The sequence below is a fragment of the Peromyscus eremicus genome, chromosome 18, assembly GCF_949786415.1.
Source record: "Peromyscus eremicus chromosome 18, PerEre_H2_v1, whole genome shotgun sequence".
NCBI lineage: Eukaryota > Metazoa > Chordata > Mammalia > Rodentia > Cricetidae > Peromyscus > Peromyscus eremicus.
The window spans coordinates 17,740,202-17,755,746 of record NC_081434.1 but is presented as its reverse complement, the minus strand read 5'-3'; the positions used below and the strand labels follow the sequence as shown (position 1 = coordinate 17,755,746).

General features: G+C 42.6%; 1 protein-coding gene across 10 annotated transcripts in view; it reads left to right on the top strand.

The window, feature by feature from the left end:
• The window catches only part of Osbpl8 (oxysterol binding protein like 8), a 137,421-nt gene that overhangs the window by 46,295 nt on the left and 75,581 nt on the right, over positions 1 to 15,545 (top strand). For 6 of the 10 annotated variants that reach the window (XM_059245543.1, XM_059245546.1, XM_059245544.1 and 3 more), the window contains exons 3-4: positions 9,404 to 9,442; positions 14,957 to 14,993. The exons of 2 other annotated variants lie outside the window; for them this stretch is intronic. In XM_059245543.1, coding sequence (XP_059101526.1) covers positions 9,404 to 9,442; positions 14,957 to 14,993 — 76 coding nt within the window. The remainder of the gene's footprint in view (positions 1 to 9,403; positions 9,443 to 14,956; positions 14,994 to 15,545) is intronic. 2 more of the 10 variants (XM_059245548.1, XM_059245547.1) reach the window with 1 other exon arrangement.

The window sequence follows — 15,545 nt, the reverse complement described above, 5'->3', positions numbered from 1 at the left end:
AATGTGGGTGCTGGGGATCTTAATGTTTTTCAGGCAAGCACTTCATTCTCTGTGCCATCACCCTAGTTCTCATTTCTTTTTAAATATAGGGACTGGCATTGAACTTGCTGTATAGCTGAGGATGCTCTTGAATGTCTGCTCTGACTCCTGCCCCCATCTCCTAAGAAATGGCATGTTCCATGATGGAGGTCTTGGGGTCAAATACAGAACCTCAGGCATGCTAGGCAAGCACTCTACCCTGATTATCAATAATAAATATTTAATTAATTGTGTGTGCACATATGCTGTGGTGCACTTAGGGAGATCAGAGAGCAACTTGTAGAAGTTCATTTTTTCTTTCCACCATATGCATCCTGAAGATTGAATTTAGGTTGCCAGGTTGAATTCAGTGAGCCGTCTTTCTGACCCAGTCAATTATTACTAACTGAAGTTTGTTCTTGATTCCGATTTGCTTAGTTTTGCCTAATGTTCATGTTCTCTTCCTGGGTCCCACCGGGGCTGCCACAGTGCATAGTTGTCATGTTTCCTTGGGCTTGTCTAGGCTGTGGCAGGTTGTTATACTTGACTTGGTTTTAATAAACCTTTGTTTTTGTTGCTTCTTGTTGAGGGAATCTCATACAATGCTGGCTTGGAATGTAACCCAGACCAACATACCATTAGTAGTCCATCAGCCTCCCCAGTGCTGAGATGATGGGTGTAAAACACCCGGTTCACCTTACAGCTTTGAAGGGTTCAACCAGGTACTTTTGCAAGTCGTTTCTCACTTGGAGTTGGTCTCTCTTTTCCTCCCTCCCTCCCTCCCTCCCTCCCTCCCTCCCTCCCTCCCTTCCTTCCTTCCTTCCCCTGCCTCCTCCCTGTTTGTTTGTTTAAGAGAGGGTTTCTCTGTATAACAGCCCTGGCTGTCTTAGAACTCACTCTGTAGCCCAGGCTGGCCCCGAACTCACAGGAGTGCTGGGTTTAAAGGCGTGCGCCACCATGCCTGGCTGGTCTCTGTTTTCTTATGACTAGAATGGCCTAAGGAGTTTTAGGAAGAGCTCAGAAGTAAAATCTGCTACCTTTCAGGCTGCTCTTGAGCTCACTATGGAGCCATTGCTGGCCTTAACTTACCATGTAGCTGAAAAAGACCTTGGACTCATGGTCTTCCTCGACCTTCCAAGTGCTGGGATTACACCTGTCTGTAATCCGTCTTTCTGTGGTTCTCTTTTTGGTCCTCACAGCTGAACCTGTGCTTTATGTGTATATATTTAGAGGTAAGAGTTGGAGAGTCCTTATAGAATTTTCTCTTTTAGTAGGTTTATCCCTTTTCTGTAGACTTCCAAAGTTACGTCCTGCTCCACAGTTGCCTCGTCCTCCATTTCTTGGGATGTGTGTTGGTGATAGTGGGGGTGGGCTTACTTCTTCTATGCAAAACAGTCGTTTTCTTTCCTAGTAACGTTACTTTCTTTATGTGTAGCGTGACTAAAAGTGACTCAAAGATTCCAAACAGTGGCTTGGAATTTTAAAACAATTCTAAAAATGGGGGAGGGGCTTATTCTCCTGCTGCGTGTGTCTTCTCACAGTTTAGAAATCTAAATAGAAATGATAGGTATTTAGGTGTTCTTTACTCAGTATAGACAGTATCATTCTTAGCCGGAAAACAGAAATAGAAAGCTTTTTTTTTTCCTGAACTAGACTTGAGGACAGCTGGTTTTAAAGGCTTATTTCTTCCCGTGTTTATAAATAATACAGTTACTGAAGTTTTAAATGGGTGGATTGAAGGTTTTTCCTAATCTCCACTAAGAACTGTTTTCCAGAAGCTCTAAGGCTTATGGAAAGGAGCTTCCTGTAAGAGGATGTGACCAAAGCTGAGGGGTCCCGTCTCTAAGTCAGTTAAACTGCACATTCATCTCAATTTTATTAGTGAAACGAAGGAGTCCATACAACTCTGGAGAGAAGTCTGCAAGATTAGAGACTTTGTAATGTGCGTTCCTCTCCTAGTGACTCTAGTGTGCAGTAGTGAGGAGGACAGCCGTGCACTCCTCTCCTAGTGACTCTAGTGTGCAGTAGTGAGGAGGACAGCCGTGCGTTCCTCTCCTAGTGACTCTAGTGTGCAGTAGTGAGGAGGACAGCCGTGCACTCCTCTCCTAGTGACTCTAGTGTGCAGTAGTGAGAAGGACAGCCGTGCGTTCCTCTCCTAGTGACTCTAGTGTGCAGTAGTGAGGAGGACAGCCGTGCGTTCCTCTCCTAGTGACTCTAGTGTGCAGTAGTGAGGAGGACAGCCGTGCGTTCCTCTCCTAGTGACTCTAGTGTGCAGTAGTGAGGAGGACAGCCGTGCACTCCTCTCCTAGTGACTCTAGTGTGCAGTAGTGAGGACGACAGCCGTGCACTCCTCTCCTAGTGACTCTAGTGTGCAGTAGTGAGGAGGACAGCCGTGCACTCCTCTCCTAGTGACTCTAGTGTGCAGTAGTGAGAAGGACAGCCGTGCGTTCCTCTCCTAGTGACTCTAGTGTGCAGTAGTGAGGAGGACAGCCGTGCACTCCTCTCCTAGTGACTCTAGTGTGCAGTAGTGAGGAGGACAGCCGTGCACTCCTCCCCTAGTGACTCTAGTGTGCAGTAGTGAGGAGGACAGCCGTGCGTTCCTCCCCTAGTGACTCTAGTGTGCAGTAGTGAGGAGGACAGCCGTGCGTTCCTCCCCTAGTGACTCTAGTGTGCAGTAGTGAGGAGGACAGCCGTGCACTCCTCTCCTAGTGACTCTGGGATCTGTTTGTAGTGAGAGCTGTAGTGAGGAGGGAGACGGGAAGGCAGAGGGTGGTGAATCGATGAGCAGAATGTGACGATCCACACGTGGGAAATGTCTCAGTACCATTGTTTTGTCGACTTGCTTATTGTTTTTAAATGAAACAGGAATAGAAATCTTACATGTTAGACCTACAGGAAGATAAAATTGAGTTGGAAGCCCAAGCAAATCACACCATTTTATCTCGCAGGAGTGGAACAGTCGAAGTATTTTCATCTGGATTCAATAGGTTTTCATTTGCTTATGTAACTGCTTCAAAATCTTATCAAATTCAGTATGTTGAAAAGAGCACCGTGAGGCAGAAACAAGGTTGGGAGGGTGGTTTTATTTGTGTGTGTGATGGGTGGGGAGATACACAGCGTCCAGGTATGCAGAAAAGCTGCTTCTTGTTAGACATTTGCATACGACGTTGGATAACTGAACTTCGCTGAGCACATGCCTTCAGCACAGTGTCTTGCTGCATTCACGCCTACACCACTGAGAATTGGTTTTAGAGCCCATGGGCAATGCCAGTTGTTGCTGTAGAGGAATTTTCAGAAAATATGCTGACAGTTATGAGTAACCACTAAATCCGATGCAGGGCACTGTGATGGGCACCGTTTCTTCCAGTACTTGGGAGGCAGAGGCAGGCAGTCGAGCTCAGCCTGCTCTACATAGAGAGTTCCAGGACAGCAGAGCTGCATAGAGACCCTGTTCACACGAACCAGAAACTCATCACTGGAGTTGTCTAGTGTGCTTTATGAAATTGCAGTGCATGGCTACGTCCTTGTTCATATGAGATGCAGGCATCAGTTCCTCCAGGTTGTCTAGGTGATTGCAGTTGCAGCTAAGATTGACAATAGGAAGAGAGGCTCTTGGTCAGACTGGAGAATAAGTTATCTAACAGCAGTTAAAGCCGGTAGGGTAGCAATAGCCATACGGAAAATACGTGAAAGGAGTTAGAGATATGTATCTATAGGACCTGGAGCGTCTGTGGCAGCATCCTTTGTTTACAGATGCAGAAACTAATATTAGGGAAAGTATGTACCTTTTCCAAAGTTGGAGAGCAAGTAGAAAGTGGACTCCAGGCTTGTATTTCTGTTTGTGAGTTTTAGGGCATTAATACATGTAACAATTCATAGTCGGTGTGATAATGTATGGGTAGATGATAGTGTATGCTGCAGAGGGGACCAGAAGAGTCAATTATTTTAAAGGAGGAGAGAAAATGTTGAGGAAAATGTCTTTGAAGATAATACTTGACTTGTGTATTGAAAGGAACACAGGCCCTTTTCTGGCTTCGTGAAGGTCAGAGTGGCATTGTAGGCAGAGGAGCGCTGTAAGAAAATACCATACAACACAGCATATTCAGGGAAGTGAAGCACGTTCGTAAGGTGTAGTAGGACCATTGGGGTGTGATGTGTTTTAGAGACAGATGTTTCTCTTTGTTTTTATTTGTTTGTTTATTTTGAGATGGGGTCTTATGTAGCTCAGGCTGGTCTTAAACTCACTAGGTATAAGATGGCCTTGAACTCCTGGGTTTCTGCCTCACGACCCAGTTGCTGGCGTCATCACACCTGGCTCTTAATTCCACAGTGATTCCTTCATCCTTGTCTTCCATCGCTTGTCTCTGTTACTCAAGATACTGTTCATTCTTAGTTCTCTCTTAGTCACAACCCTTTCAGTTGTGTTCTGGTTAGTGATGTTTGTCTAGAGAGGCTAGGATACGGTTAGTTAGGGCAGTCCATACAAAAGGTCAGTTTAGTCTCTGGTGTGTATTTGGTACTTACTGAGCACTCTTTTTAGAAAGGACTTTTGTGACTTCATAGTGTAGTAGTAAATAACGTGGCCACTATTTCTGTCTGAGAGAGTTGGGCCTAGTGGAACTTGACACTTCATTTTACTGCAAGGCTTTTCTCGCATTTGCTCTATTGGTCTCTGTAGTCAAGAGCTGTCCTACTTGCACAGCTCAGGAGAATACAGGAGTAAGTGAGAAGTTCGTTAAGCACCTCCTCATGCTTCTTCTAGGAGCTGCCGTAGGATTTGCTAGTGTTCGGCACCCCTGTTTTTCGGAATTTTAGACTGTTGTACTACTCTACCTGTATGGGAAGAAAATGATTTCTTGCATTCTTAACTATGTGCTCTGTCCTGAGCTGCTTGTCTCACGCACTTTCCGTGGTAATCTCCATGTTACCATGAGGTATAGGTAGTGTAGGTATTCTCTGTGGGAAGGAAGAGGTGAGGCTCTCAGAGGGCCGTTTGAGTAAGGTCTCTTAGCCAGGTAAGAGGATAATCTTGAGACTTGAGTACAGCTACTCAGTTCTGGTTTTCTTGTCATTGTGTGCAAAGACACATACTATGTCAGAAACTCTATATTACACTTGCTCTCTGAAGCGTTCTTTTAAAGTATTTTGTATTATTATAATGCACACTTTGAAAACGATGTGGTACATGATCATTTCCAGGGTGTTGCTCTGGTAGCTAATTGTGACTTTGTGTCCGAGGTTCATGTTGATCCTTGGGCACTACATTGTTTCTGAGACCTGAAGAACAAGCAACCGCTTTCTTATCTGTGGTAGAGTTAGGAGTACAGAGACCACCGTTTCCATAGCATTAGTAGTCTCATTGTGGCTGATAGTATTCAGCAAGGTATACAAGGTTATGGATGAGTACACTCATTTATGCAGCAGTCTTTAGAAACAGACTCCAGAAGCTGAGAAGACTTTTGTTATTCTGTCTTCTTTTACATCTTGGTCTTGACTCACTCAAACATGAAATCCGTATATTCCTGTAAATAAGGCGAATGATTTGCCAGCTAAAAATCTAGGTTAGGTAAGTTCTTTCAGACTGAAAATTAAAATAATTTAAACCCATTGTAAGATTAAGCTTATGTTGTAAGATCAACTCTGAAATATCACCTGCATTTCTGATATAACCGGTTCTCATATCTCACCTGGTGTGATTGTGGCATGATAATACGATTTTGGTTGTATTGTTTCCATAACCTTTCCAGGTAAATGGTTGATTGAGTCAGATTTAGAGGAAAATGTTTCATGAGGTCAAAGGCTAGGTTCGCAGGTTTAGTCATTCCATGGACAGCAAACACATTTTCCTTGTTTTATAACCACAGTTTTCTTCCTGTTACCCCACCATTTGAATGGCACAAACTACAGATGAAAATCATGTTGATCAGTTTTGAGCTGCTCTCTGTGTAAGGACTTTGATGAAGGAGGTGAATTTAGTTATGACAAGCTACCAGCACCAGAAGAATTGCCATTTATGCTCCATTACTAAAAGTGGATATAGCTTGATAAATCTGTATAGATTCTAAAGAGTAATAATGGGAGAAAATTTGACTATGTCGTGGATGAAAACTAAGGATGTTCTTAGTTAGGATTGGGCCAGTTTCTGTGTTGAAATATTAGTGGTAACAAAATTTTAGGAATCGACTTGATCTTTTGAGCAAATAAGAAAAGCTAAATTCAAGATAACTCTTCAAGGCTATAACTTTTACATTGTTATAAAGTTTGGCTTATAATTCAGACTTTATAAACTCTAGAGGTGGAAGTAGGAAGATTAGAAGTTCAAGGTCACCTTCTGCTACTTATCACCCTCTGCTACTAGTTCGTGGCTAGCCCGTCTTAAGACATAAAAAGAGAAACTCAGAGTTCATACTTATACTCTACGTTAATTCTTTGTTTTTTGTGTGTCATATTAGATGTGCTGACTAGTTATATATCAGCTTGACACAAGCTATAATCATCTGAGAAGAGGAAATCTCAATTGAGAAAACACCTCCATAAGATCTGGTTGCAGGCAAGCCTGTAGGACATTTTCTTGATCAGCGGTTGATGGGGCGAGGGCCCAGTCCACGGTGGGTGGTGCCATCCCTGGGCTGCTGGTCCTGGGTTCTATAAGAAAGCAGGCTGAGCAAACCATAGAAAACAAGCCAGTTAGCAGCACTCTTCCATGGCCTCTGCATCAGCTCCTAGCTCCCAGGTTCCTGCCTTGTCTGAGTTCCTTTCCTGACTGCTTCAGGGATGACTAGTGATAAGGAAACATAAGCCAAGTAAACCCTTTCCTCTCCAAGGTGCTTTGGTCATAGTGTTTCATCATAGCAACAGTAATCCTAAGACATTAGGCATGCACTCTATTAACATTTGTGGAAATAAAAAAAAGATGGACAAGACTTACTTTTGTCTTAGAGAAATAGAACTAGCCCTTCAGTAGACAGGAATGCAGAAAACTACACATGAGGAATTTCTCCCCTGGGCGTGGTAAGGTGGCTCACTGGAGAAAGGTCTTGCTACATGAGCCTGATGACCTGAGTTTGACCTTAGAACCCAGGTAAAGGTGGAAGGAGAGAACTGACTACAGAGTTGTCCTCTAGCCCCCCCCCCCAACTTTGTGGAAGAGCAGCCCCCAAACTCCCCAACAGTAATATTTTAGAAATGTCACTGCTTATCGAGTTTATAGTAATTATTAAGGCTTTTCCTTTCACTTACGCACTTACTCATTTGCTGTTTGTTGAGTGTCTATAATGTGCTAGGTTTTCCTGTTGCTTTAAGGGACACAGCAGTGAGCAAAACAGACCCAGTTCTCCTCCAGTGGAATATCTGAATGGTGTAAACTATGTCCTGTGTCAGTTTGATGAAAACTAAAGCGTGATGGGAAGGAGAGAGTGATAGACCGTAGACTAAGGAGTGGACTGTAAAGAATGTCTTCTGATGGAGCAGCTCTCGAGCAGAATCTTGAGGATTTACCCATCTTCCCTTAGCCCTCCTTCTCTGGTGGAGAATGAACATGGGCCTTATGCATGCTAGGAAAGTGCTCTGTCCATTCTCGTACATTTTATTTTGGGATAAGATCTGAATGTGCTTAAGTTCCCCAGGCTGTCCTTGTACTCATTCTGTAGCTTAGGCAGGCCTTGAATTTGTAATCCTCCTGCCTCAGCTTGCTAAGTAGCTGGAGTTACAGGTCTGCACAACCAAGCCTGGTTACCAAGGTGTTTTCTGAGCATAGAGAAGTGACAGTGGGCATCTGTTGAGTAGCCTGGTGGTTGGGTTTAACTGCCAGGTGCAGGGCCAGTGTTTGAAGGAATAGATGGCACCGGGCTCTGTCACAGTCCTGTCTGATGCTAACAGAAGGATGCAGTAGCAATACAGATGGAGTGTCATGTTTATACACTAAGCAATAAGGAAAATTCTCCGAAGAAGCCAGAGACTGGGAAGGATAGCTCCAGATTGGATTTTGGCAACAGAATTAGTTACGTAAATTGAGCCACCGCGATGAGAGGATTTTCAAACTTAGACAGCTAAACAAAAGGAAAAATTGTGGCGGGGGTGGGGGTGGGGGCACAGGTTACAAATCACTGTACAGTCAGTTCTGGCAGCCACAACTGCCTGAAAGTGTAGTAAGTGGAGTTTCAAGGCTTTGTTTATAGGAGATCAGAACATTTCTGTGGGGTGAATCATTTAGCTGAATTGTAGATTTTAAATACCAGAGTTTGAGGCTTATTTTGTAAAGAACAGTGTATCAAATGTTTTTGACTAGGGGAATAACACAGTCAGCATGATTGTGTAGGAAATTATCTTAGGTTGAATACTGTCAGATCAGTTCTTTGTGTTGTCGTACTTTGAAAGGACACCAGACAATACACTTAAACAAATTGTTAGGAAGCTTCACAGTAGCTCCAGAGAGTGAGAAAGTTGAATGACTAATGCATTCACAGAGGAGAAAGAAACATCACAGGAGTTCATGGGCTGGCTTGAAGAATGATTAAAACTGAGTAGTCCAATTACAATGCGTCTCAGTGTCAAGTGAATACAACACACACGGTTAGTCTTGGCAGTAGGAAGGTATTTTCATTCCTTTCTGAATTTCAGTGTCTAGCAAGGTAAATGGATGAGTGGGGTAACAGTCATTGTGGGTGCAGCTTCTGAAAGGGGGAGGAAAAGGCTGAGAAATGGCAGGGATATTAGTGGGAAATTAAAGAGAAGATCGATGTGAAATAGAACAGTGTAGAGGAGAAGAATCAGAACCTAGTGACTGCGTTAGAGCTGGGTGGGGTGAGCTGTCTGAGCAGGTCAAATAAGGGGTAAGTGGGTAGAGGGGGACGGGTTTCTGAGAGAGAGAGAGAGTAATCAGGGTTATTTTTGACAGAAAAAGTGCTTTCTAAAATAGCCTAAAAGCCTTCCTTTCTAACAGACTTTTGGAACTAGAAGTGCATTCCCGACAATGTCCAAGTGCATGGGTAGAAGTGTTGGAAGGTCAACTTCGTCTGCAGAAGAGACTAGCAGGCCGGAGGCCTCATCGGGGCCGCTCATCCACTGAGAGGACACAGTGCAATAAGACAGGGTCACACTAGTACAAGCAGGAAAACCAAAATGAAATTCCTTCTGGAGTGTTCTGGAGAACCCCATAGCTTGACAGATTGCAATTTCCCGAAGCCACAGAATTTAAAAGAAAAAAGTGAAGGGTTTAATTCCTAGTGTGAAAGTACTCTTGAACCCCCTTACCTTTCTTTAAATGTTACTTTAGGGAATACTGTTTCCTCACTTAAGTCCTTTGTAAACTCTGGGTACTCTTTCATCTCATACCTCAGGTATTGGAGATTACAGTGCTCCTGAGAACATTTGTTTGTTTTTTTAGATCATGCCATACTCAGAAGCTGCTGAAGTTCAAGAGACAGTGAGTAATGTATGGTCCTGTGTTTAAGATGCTAACATTTGTTTTTCTAGGATTTCAAGTTGGAAGTGGGTGTTTCCCACTACACTTTGTACATTGTCTCTATATAACGCAGCAAGTGAGGCTGGAGAGTCAATTTACAATTTTGTTTCCACTTCTTATTTTTTACTGTAACAGTAATGCATCATAGTGTACCATAATTAAATAATATGTAAAACTATAGTAAGTAAAGCTCTGCTGCCCAAATATGACCACTGTTAATGTTTAAGTGTATTTTTCCTAAGTTTGTATGTGTTTGTCTCACATTAAGTGGAGTAAAAATGGAAAGTACCTAGTGGACCACAGTATGTTCTCGAGCCATCAGTGATAAGCTCAAGTTCCTGGGGGGAAAAACGTTTAAAATCTTTCATGTAAAACTCAAGTATAAACTGGGCACAGTTTTGCAGATTAGAGGAATATGAGAAATTCAAGCTAAGCAGAGAGTGATGACTCCCGTTCTAGGAACAAGGAGCTCCCAGCTGCAACATATATCCTTCACTGGAGTTTCTTCTTCTCGGAGCCAAAGATAACACTGAGAAGAACGGCTTAGACGCCTTGTGTAATCCCTGCAAGTGTGGGTTCTGTTCCGAGATGACTGATGAGAACTGTACCGGGGAGAGGTGCTGCCAGCTGTGTCCCTGCTGGTGCGCTCTCTGTGCTTCCCCTTCCGCCACCAAACGGCTCAAGTCGAGCTAGTGCGTGTCCAAGGAAGAAAGGACCGCTTAAAGCTGTGGATGAAAACCACAGCCCGTCCCAGGGAATCGTTTCTGTACCTCGGGGTGACTGCTGTCTTGCTTTGACTGAGACTTAGGTTGAAGGGCACGGTGCTAGCCTTCTACTTTGTCCTTTATGTTTCTTAAAGGTGGAATACGCAGAGATTCGGTGACATATATTTAGATACTCAGTACAATTAGATCATGGTTTCCATATAGCACTCTTTTTATGAGAGTCAGACTAATTTAAATAATTCTTGTAAATATTAAGTGATTTTAATGAAAATGCTTTGTAGCACACAAATTCCCAAATGAAAATTTTCAGTCATTTTAGTTTTTTTTTAAACTATTTTCAGTCATATTAGAAGATTTATTTCTGTAACAAATTACTGAAATGAATTTGGCTATTTATTGATTAAAAAGAAAATGTTTCGTCCTGTCTTAATGGTTTTTCACTCTAAGAAGTTTCTGGACTCTCTGAGATGTGCGTAGTATTTTAGTACTTTAGCTAAAGCCATAGAGTGCCTGGCTTATAAAAAAGGCACCGGATACTTGGGTGGAGTTAGTCCACATTAGTTATTGCACAGTCTTTCTGTATCACACAATGTGGTACTGTATCCCCCAGACATAAAGCCAACACATTAATGTCCCCTCGGGGAAGAAAGTTACTTGACAGGAAGATGCTCGCTTGTTCCCCATTCTGTCAGCATTATTCTCAGGTGGCTTGGGAGGACGGTTTACTGACATCCCATGGAATGCCTCCTGTCCACACCTTCCTGGGCAGTGTTTGGAAGACATGCTTTGTTCTCATAGTGTTTCAGCTTTGCTTGGGAGTGCTGTCACTGGAGTCGTAGATGTATTGTCCAGTATTCGTTGTTTTTCTGGTGCCTGTTCCTTTATACTGTGACATTTGTCAGTCGTCAGTGACCAAGGCATTCAGGTCATAAACCTAACTCACACACACCACCATTTGTGCTTCTTCTACCAGCTTGAACCTTTCTCTGTACTGACTTCATATATACAGCTGCCTTCTTGGCATCCACTTGGATATCTTAACAGACGTCTCACATGTAGCCTTCCCCAGCTCCGTGGTGTTCTCTGTATAACACAGCTGGTCAGCTGGTGGCCTTTCCATCATGCAGGTGCTCAATTCAGACCACTTGAGATGATCTTGGCTCCTTCTTTCTTGTCTTGCACATGGTCTGTTTGGAAATCCTCCTGCTGCAGAACTGGATAACCTTTCATCACCTGCACTGCACTGCTGTGTTACCCCAGATTGTTTCAGTAAACTCCATTTATACTCCCGTTCTTACATTGTTTTCAAAATAACAAGTTGGAACAATCCTGCTAAAATAGAATCAGACCAAGTCAGTCCCTTTCTCAAAACCATTTATTGCTCCCCTAATCCTATTCAAAACACAACCAAAGTCTGACTAAGGCCGTGCAAAGACTTCCATAGTCTGGCACCTCTTTACCTCGTTGACGTCAGTGTCATTACTCCACTTTCCTGATGCAGCCTAGCTTCTGCATTCACACTGTTGCCCAGACCTTTGCCCTGGCTCACATCCCAGTGCTCTGTATTTGCTTTGTGTTCCCTGTAGAATCCTTTCTGGCAGTTTCCCTTATTTTCTTAATGTTGAGTGCTGTGGTAGGGTGATCTTAGGCTACCTGTCTGGTCTGGAGCTCCTTCCCTCTGAGGCTCAGTATGCCCCTGCTCTGTGTATATCTTCTCCTTTTACTTTTAAACCATGTAGTGTTTGTTATGGTCTTATATGGTTTCTCCTCTAAAACTGAAGTACTACTTTGACAGAATTCTGATTTTGGTGGTGTGTGGGTCAAACCCAGGGCCAGAGGTAGGCACACGCTACCACTGAGGTACAAACCCCAGCCCAGGACAGGATTTTTGTCTGTTTACTGCTAATACCCTTTGGTGCTTAAAATGATATATGTCTATAGGTGTTTCTCAGTAAACATTTATTGGATGTATTGACAGTATGTATTTCAGGTCATCAGTCACTGTCAAACTGAACAAGTTAGGATTAATCCAGTGGGATAAGATACAAATGGCACAGACATGCTAAAAGGTATAATATTGATATACAGTTTTTGGAACAATACCTACGGTTATTGTCTATGTTAGAAATTAGTTTTTGAGAGTGAACAGGTAAGGAATAGAAACTGCACAAAAGTCAGCACAGGCCTGTTAACCAACAGAATTGAAGAATATAAAACAAAACTGTACAATGAATAAGCTTATTAACCCTTTACTCCAAATAGAAGATGGATTCTAAAACCTTCAAATACATAGGTTTGTAAAATTAAAATTTTGTTTGGTATGTGTACATGTGCACACATGTTCTTGCTCTTGTGTGCTTTTGTGTGATTAAAACTACAGTTTTCCTTTGTGAAGTTACTGGTAAATCTAGGGGAAAATAAATAATAGTAAAAAAAATCGAAGAAATTAGAAAGACAAAAATATTCGTGATAATCCAAAATGACACCCACTGGTTGGTCTTATTCCCTGGTGAACAACCCCATTCTCTCCCAGAGTATTCAAACTGCTGTATTTCCTTTCGTTTGTTTTAGAATTTTTTGGAGGGGGTCGTTTTAAGACAAATAAATATAGGTTTTTCTCTAAATTTCTCATTGCAGGAAGATTTTTAAACATGGATGATACATTTGAAGCATTTTTAAAGTTGGCTGTACTTGTCTCTGTCAGCTTCCTGGCTTTTTACAGTTTTCCAGTGTTATTTATTTATAGATTTATTGTCTCATAAGTGACCCCAGAATTAAGTCATATTAAACAGAGCATGTCTTTCAAACTTTGTGACTCAGGAATCCAAGAGCAGTTGGTTGCAGTTAGGATTAGGGGGAGAATTCTACTATTAACTCCACTGAAAACTTGATTGGCTGGAGAGGGGAGATCCTTTTTAACTTCATTTAGTGCCTCACCTCAGCGTTTGCCTGGTAGGCCTCTCTGCAAGGCTACCGAGAGGAGGGCCATCTTAGAGACTGACCATGAGAGAGTACTGGAACCAAGACCCGATCTCAAGAGGCCACCATCCTTTTGCCATTTTCTCTTTATGAGTGGAGAGCGAGGCATGGTGGTACCTGCTCACCGTCTAGGAGCTGAGGCAGAAAGATGAACGGTTTCAGAACAGCCTGGCACTGTGTTAAAACCAAGCCTATGCCTCCTGCCCCCAAAGCAGAACTAACAAGAGGAAATGCAGCAGTTCTGCACACTGGGGAGAAAAGGGATTGTCCACCGGGGAATAAGGACCACTGGCTGCCATTTCAGATCATCTTCACACATACTTTTGCTTTTTTAATTTTTAAGATTTATTTTCTATGTAAATTACGTGTTTGTGTGTGTGCCTTTTTTGTGGGTCTGTGCATGTGTGAATGCAGGTGCCTGCAGAGTCCAGAAGTGAATTCTCTGGAGCTGGAGTTACAGGTGGTTGTGGACTCAGGTGCTCTCTACAGCTGAGCCAGGTCTCCATCCCTGATTCACAAATACTTTAATCCTTCACCCCTTTTAATCTCCTCCCTCAAGCTTGCTGTTTTAATAAGGACCTGAGCACAATGAGTTCATTGTCAGCAGAGCTGTATTCTGTGAAACTGAAATCGGTTCATAGAAGAATAAGCATGGATTGGCATCTGAAGAAAAATAGACACTAGAACATGATATCCAGAATTGCTCAATAGCTATCACTTTAGGAAAGTGACAGGTAGGAGAATTTCTCCAAGGAGATGACAGAAGCCTGAAGCGAACAGCTCACCTTGTTCAGTCACTGTGCCCAGAAACAATGTAATCAGTGGAAGTTTTCAGTTTGGTGTGTGAAGTGCAGGATAGCTGAGAGCTGGGTACCCACTGAGGGAGGCAGTGATACTGTAGGTTAAAAGCCTTTCCAGATAGAGGTCTGCAGCCTTTCTCTGTTGATGTTCATTTTAACTTCTTCATTAAAGAACTGAATCTGGGCCTTGGTACGGTAGAACATGGGAGGTTGGAGGAGGACTGTGGGATTGAGGCCAGCCTAGGTTACTTAGTGAGGTTGTGTTGGGGTTGGCAGGTATGGAATGTCCTCTGACTTCTTGAAGGACGAGTAGCTCTAGATTCTGCAAGTCCTAAGAAAGTTATGTCTGACTGAAAACTTATCCTTGAGGAATTTATCTGACAATAACTGTTTCTCTTTCCTTTTTATTTTTGCTGTTTGGTTAAAAATGATGTATTTTGTTGTTGTCTTTGTAGAAACTGTTTGCATCACACTTGCCATATAATAAGCACCAAGTAAAGATTCTGCTTTTTTGTATAAGACTAATCTCTGTAGGGAGTGCTCTGATGGCATCATAGCTAATGTGTAGTAGAGTATGGATGGTAAGTAGTTTTAAAGCTTTAAATTTAAAAGGATGAATGCTCAGTGCTCTTAGTTTTCTGAACAAGCTTTACCGCTAATTCCTACCTTGATTGGAATCAAAGGGACTTTTGACTGGAGGCAAAGCAACACATGTGGTGATTCCGTTTTCTCTTCACTTCCCCAAGTTAAAACAAGTATTTGGTATTGCCTAAGCCAAGAGTCTTTGGGTGTAGAGAAGGAAATGTCTTAAATTACGACGACGACGATTGACACTAATGTGCATGCGCTTCCTACTCACAGACTAACGCTGTTCCTCTTGTCCTTTTGTCTCACCGCTGCTTCCGTCCGGTATCTGCTTCTTCCTGGTTTGGATTGTGTGTGTTTGCTGCTCAATGCCTCTGCATTCAAAGCTTCTTGGTGATAGCAAAGATGTCCTTGGGCCATCAAGTAAGTAGCTAACGTTGGAATGTCATGTTGTGAGGACATGCTAATATTTTGGTGTTACTTATAAATGACAAATAACATTTCAATTTTGATTGTAGAAATGCTCAATGCCCACTGTTCGTCTGTTGCTGTTGTCCACATGGGCAGAATCTGTACTGACATCACAGGCATCTAGAGCAGTGGTTCTCAACCTGTGGGTTGTGACCCCTCGGGGTCACATGACCTTTCACAGGGGTCACCTAAGGCCATCAGAAAACACAGATATTTACATTCTGATTCATAGCAGTAACAAAATTACAGTTATGAAGCAGCAACAAAAATAATTTTATGGTTGGGCGGGTCACCCCAACATGAGGAACTGTATTGAAGAATCGCACTAGTAGGAAGGTTGAGAACCGCTGATCTAGAGAATGATTCATTATTTAGGACCTCCTTCTTCTGAGACTCTTGTACAGTCATCACAGGCATAAAGAGATCATACAAGGAACTCACTGCCTCGTCAAACTGAGAAATAGTCTTTAGTTTGTAGAATTTTAATATAATTTGTGAATTTTT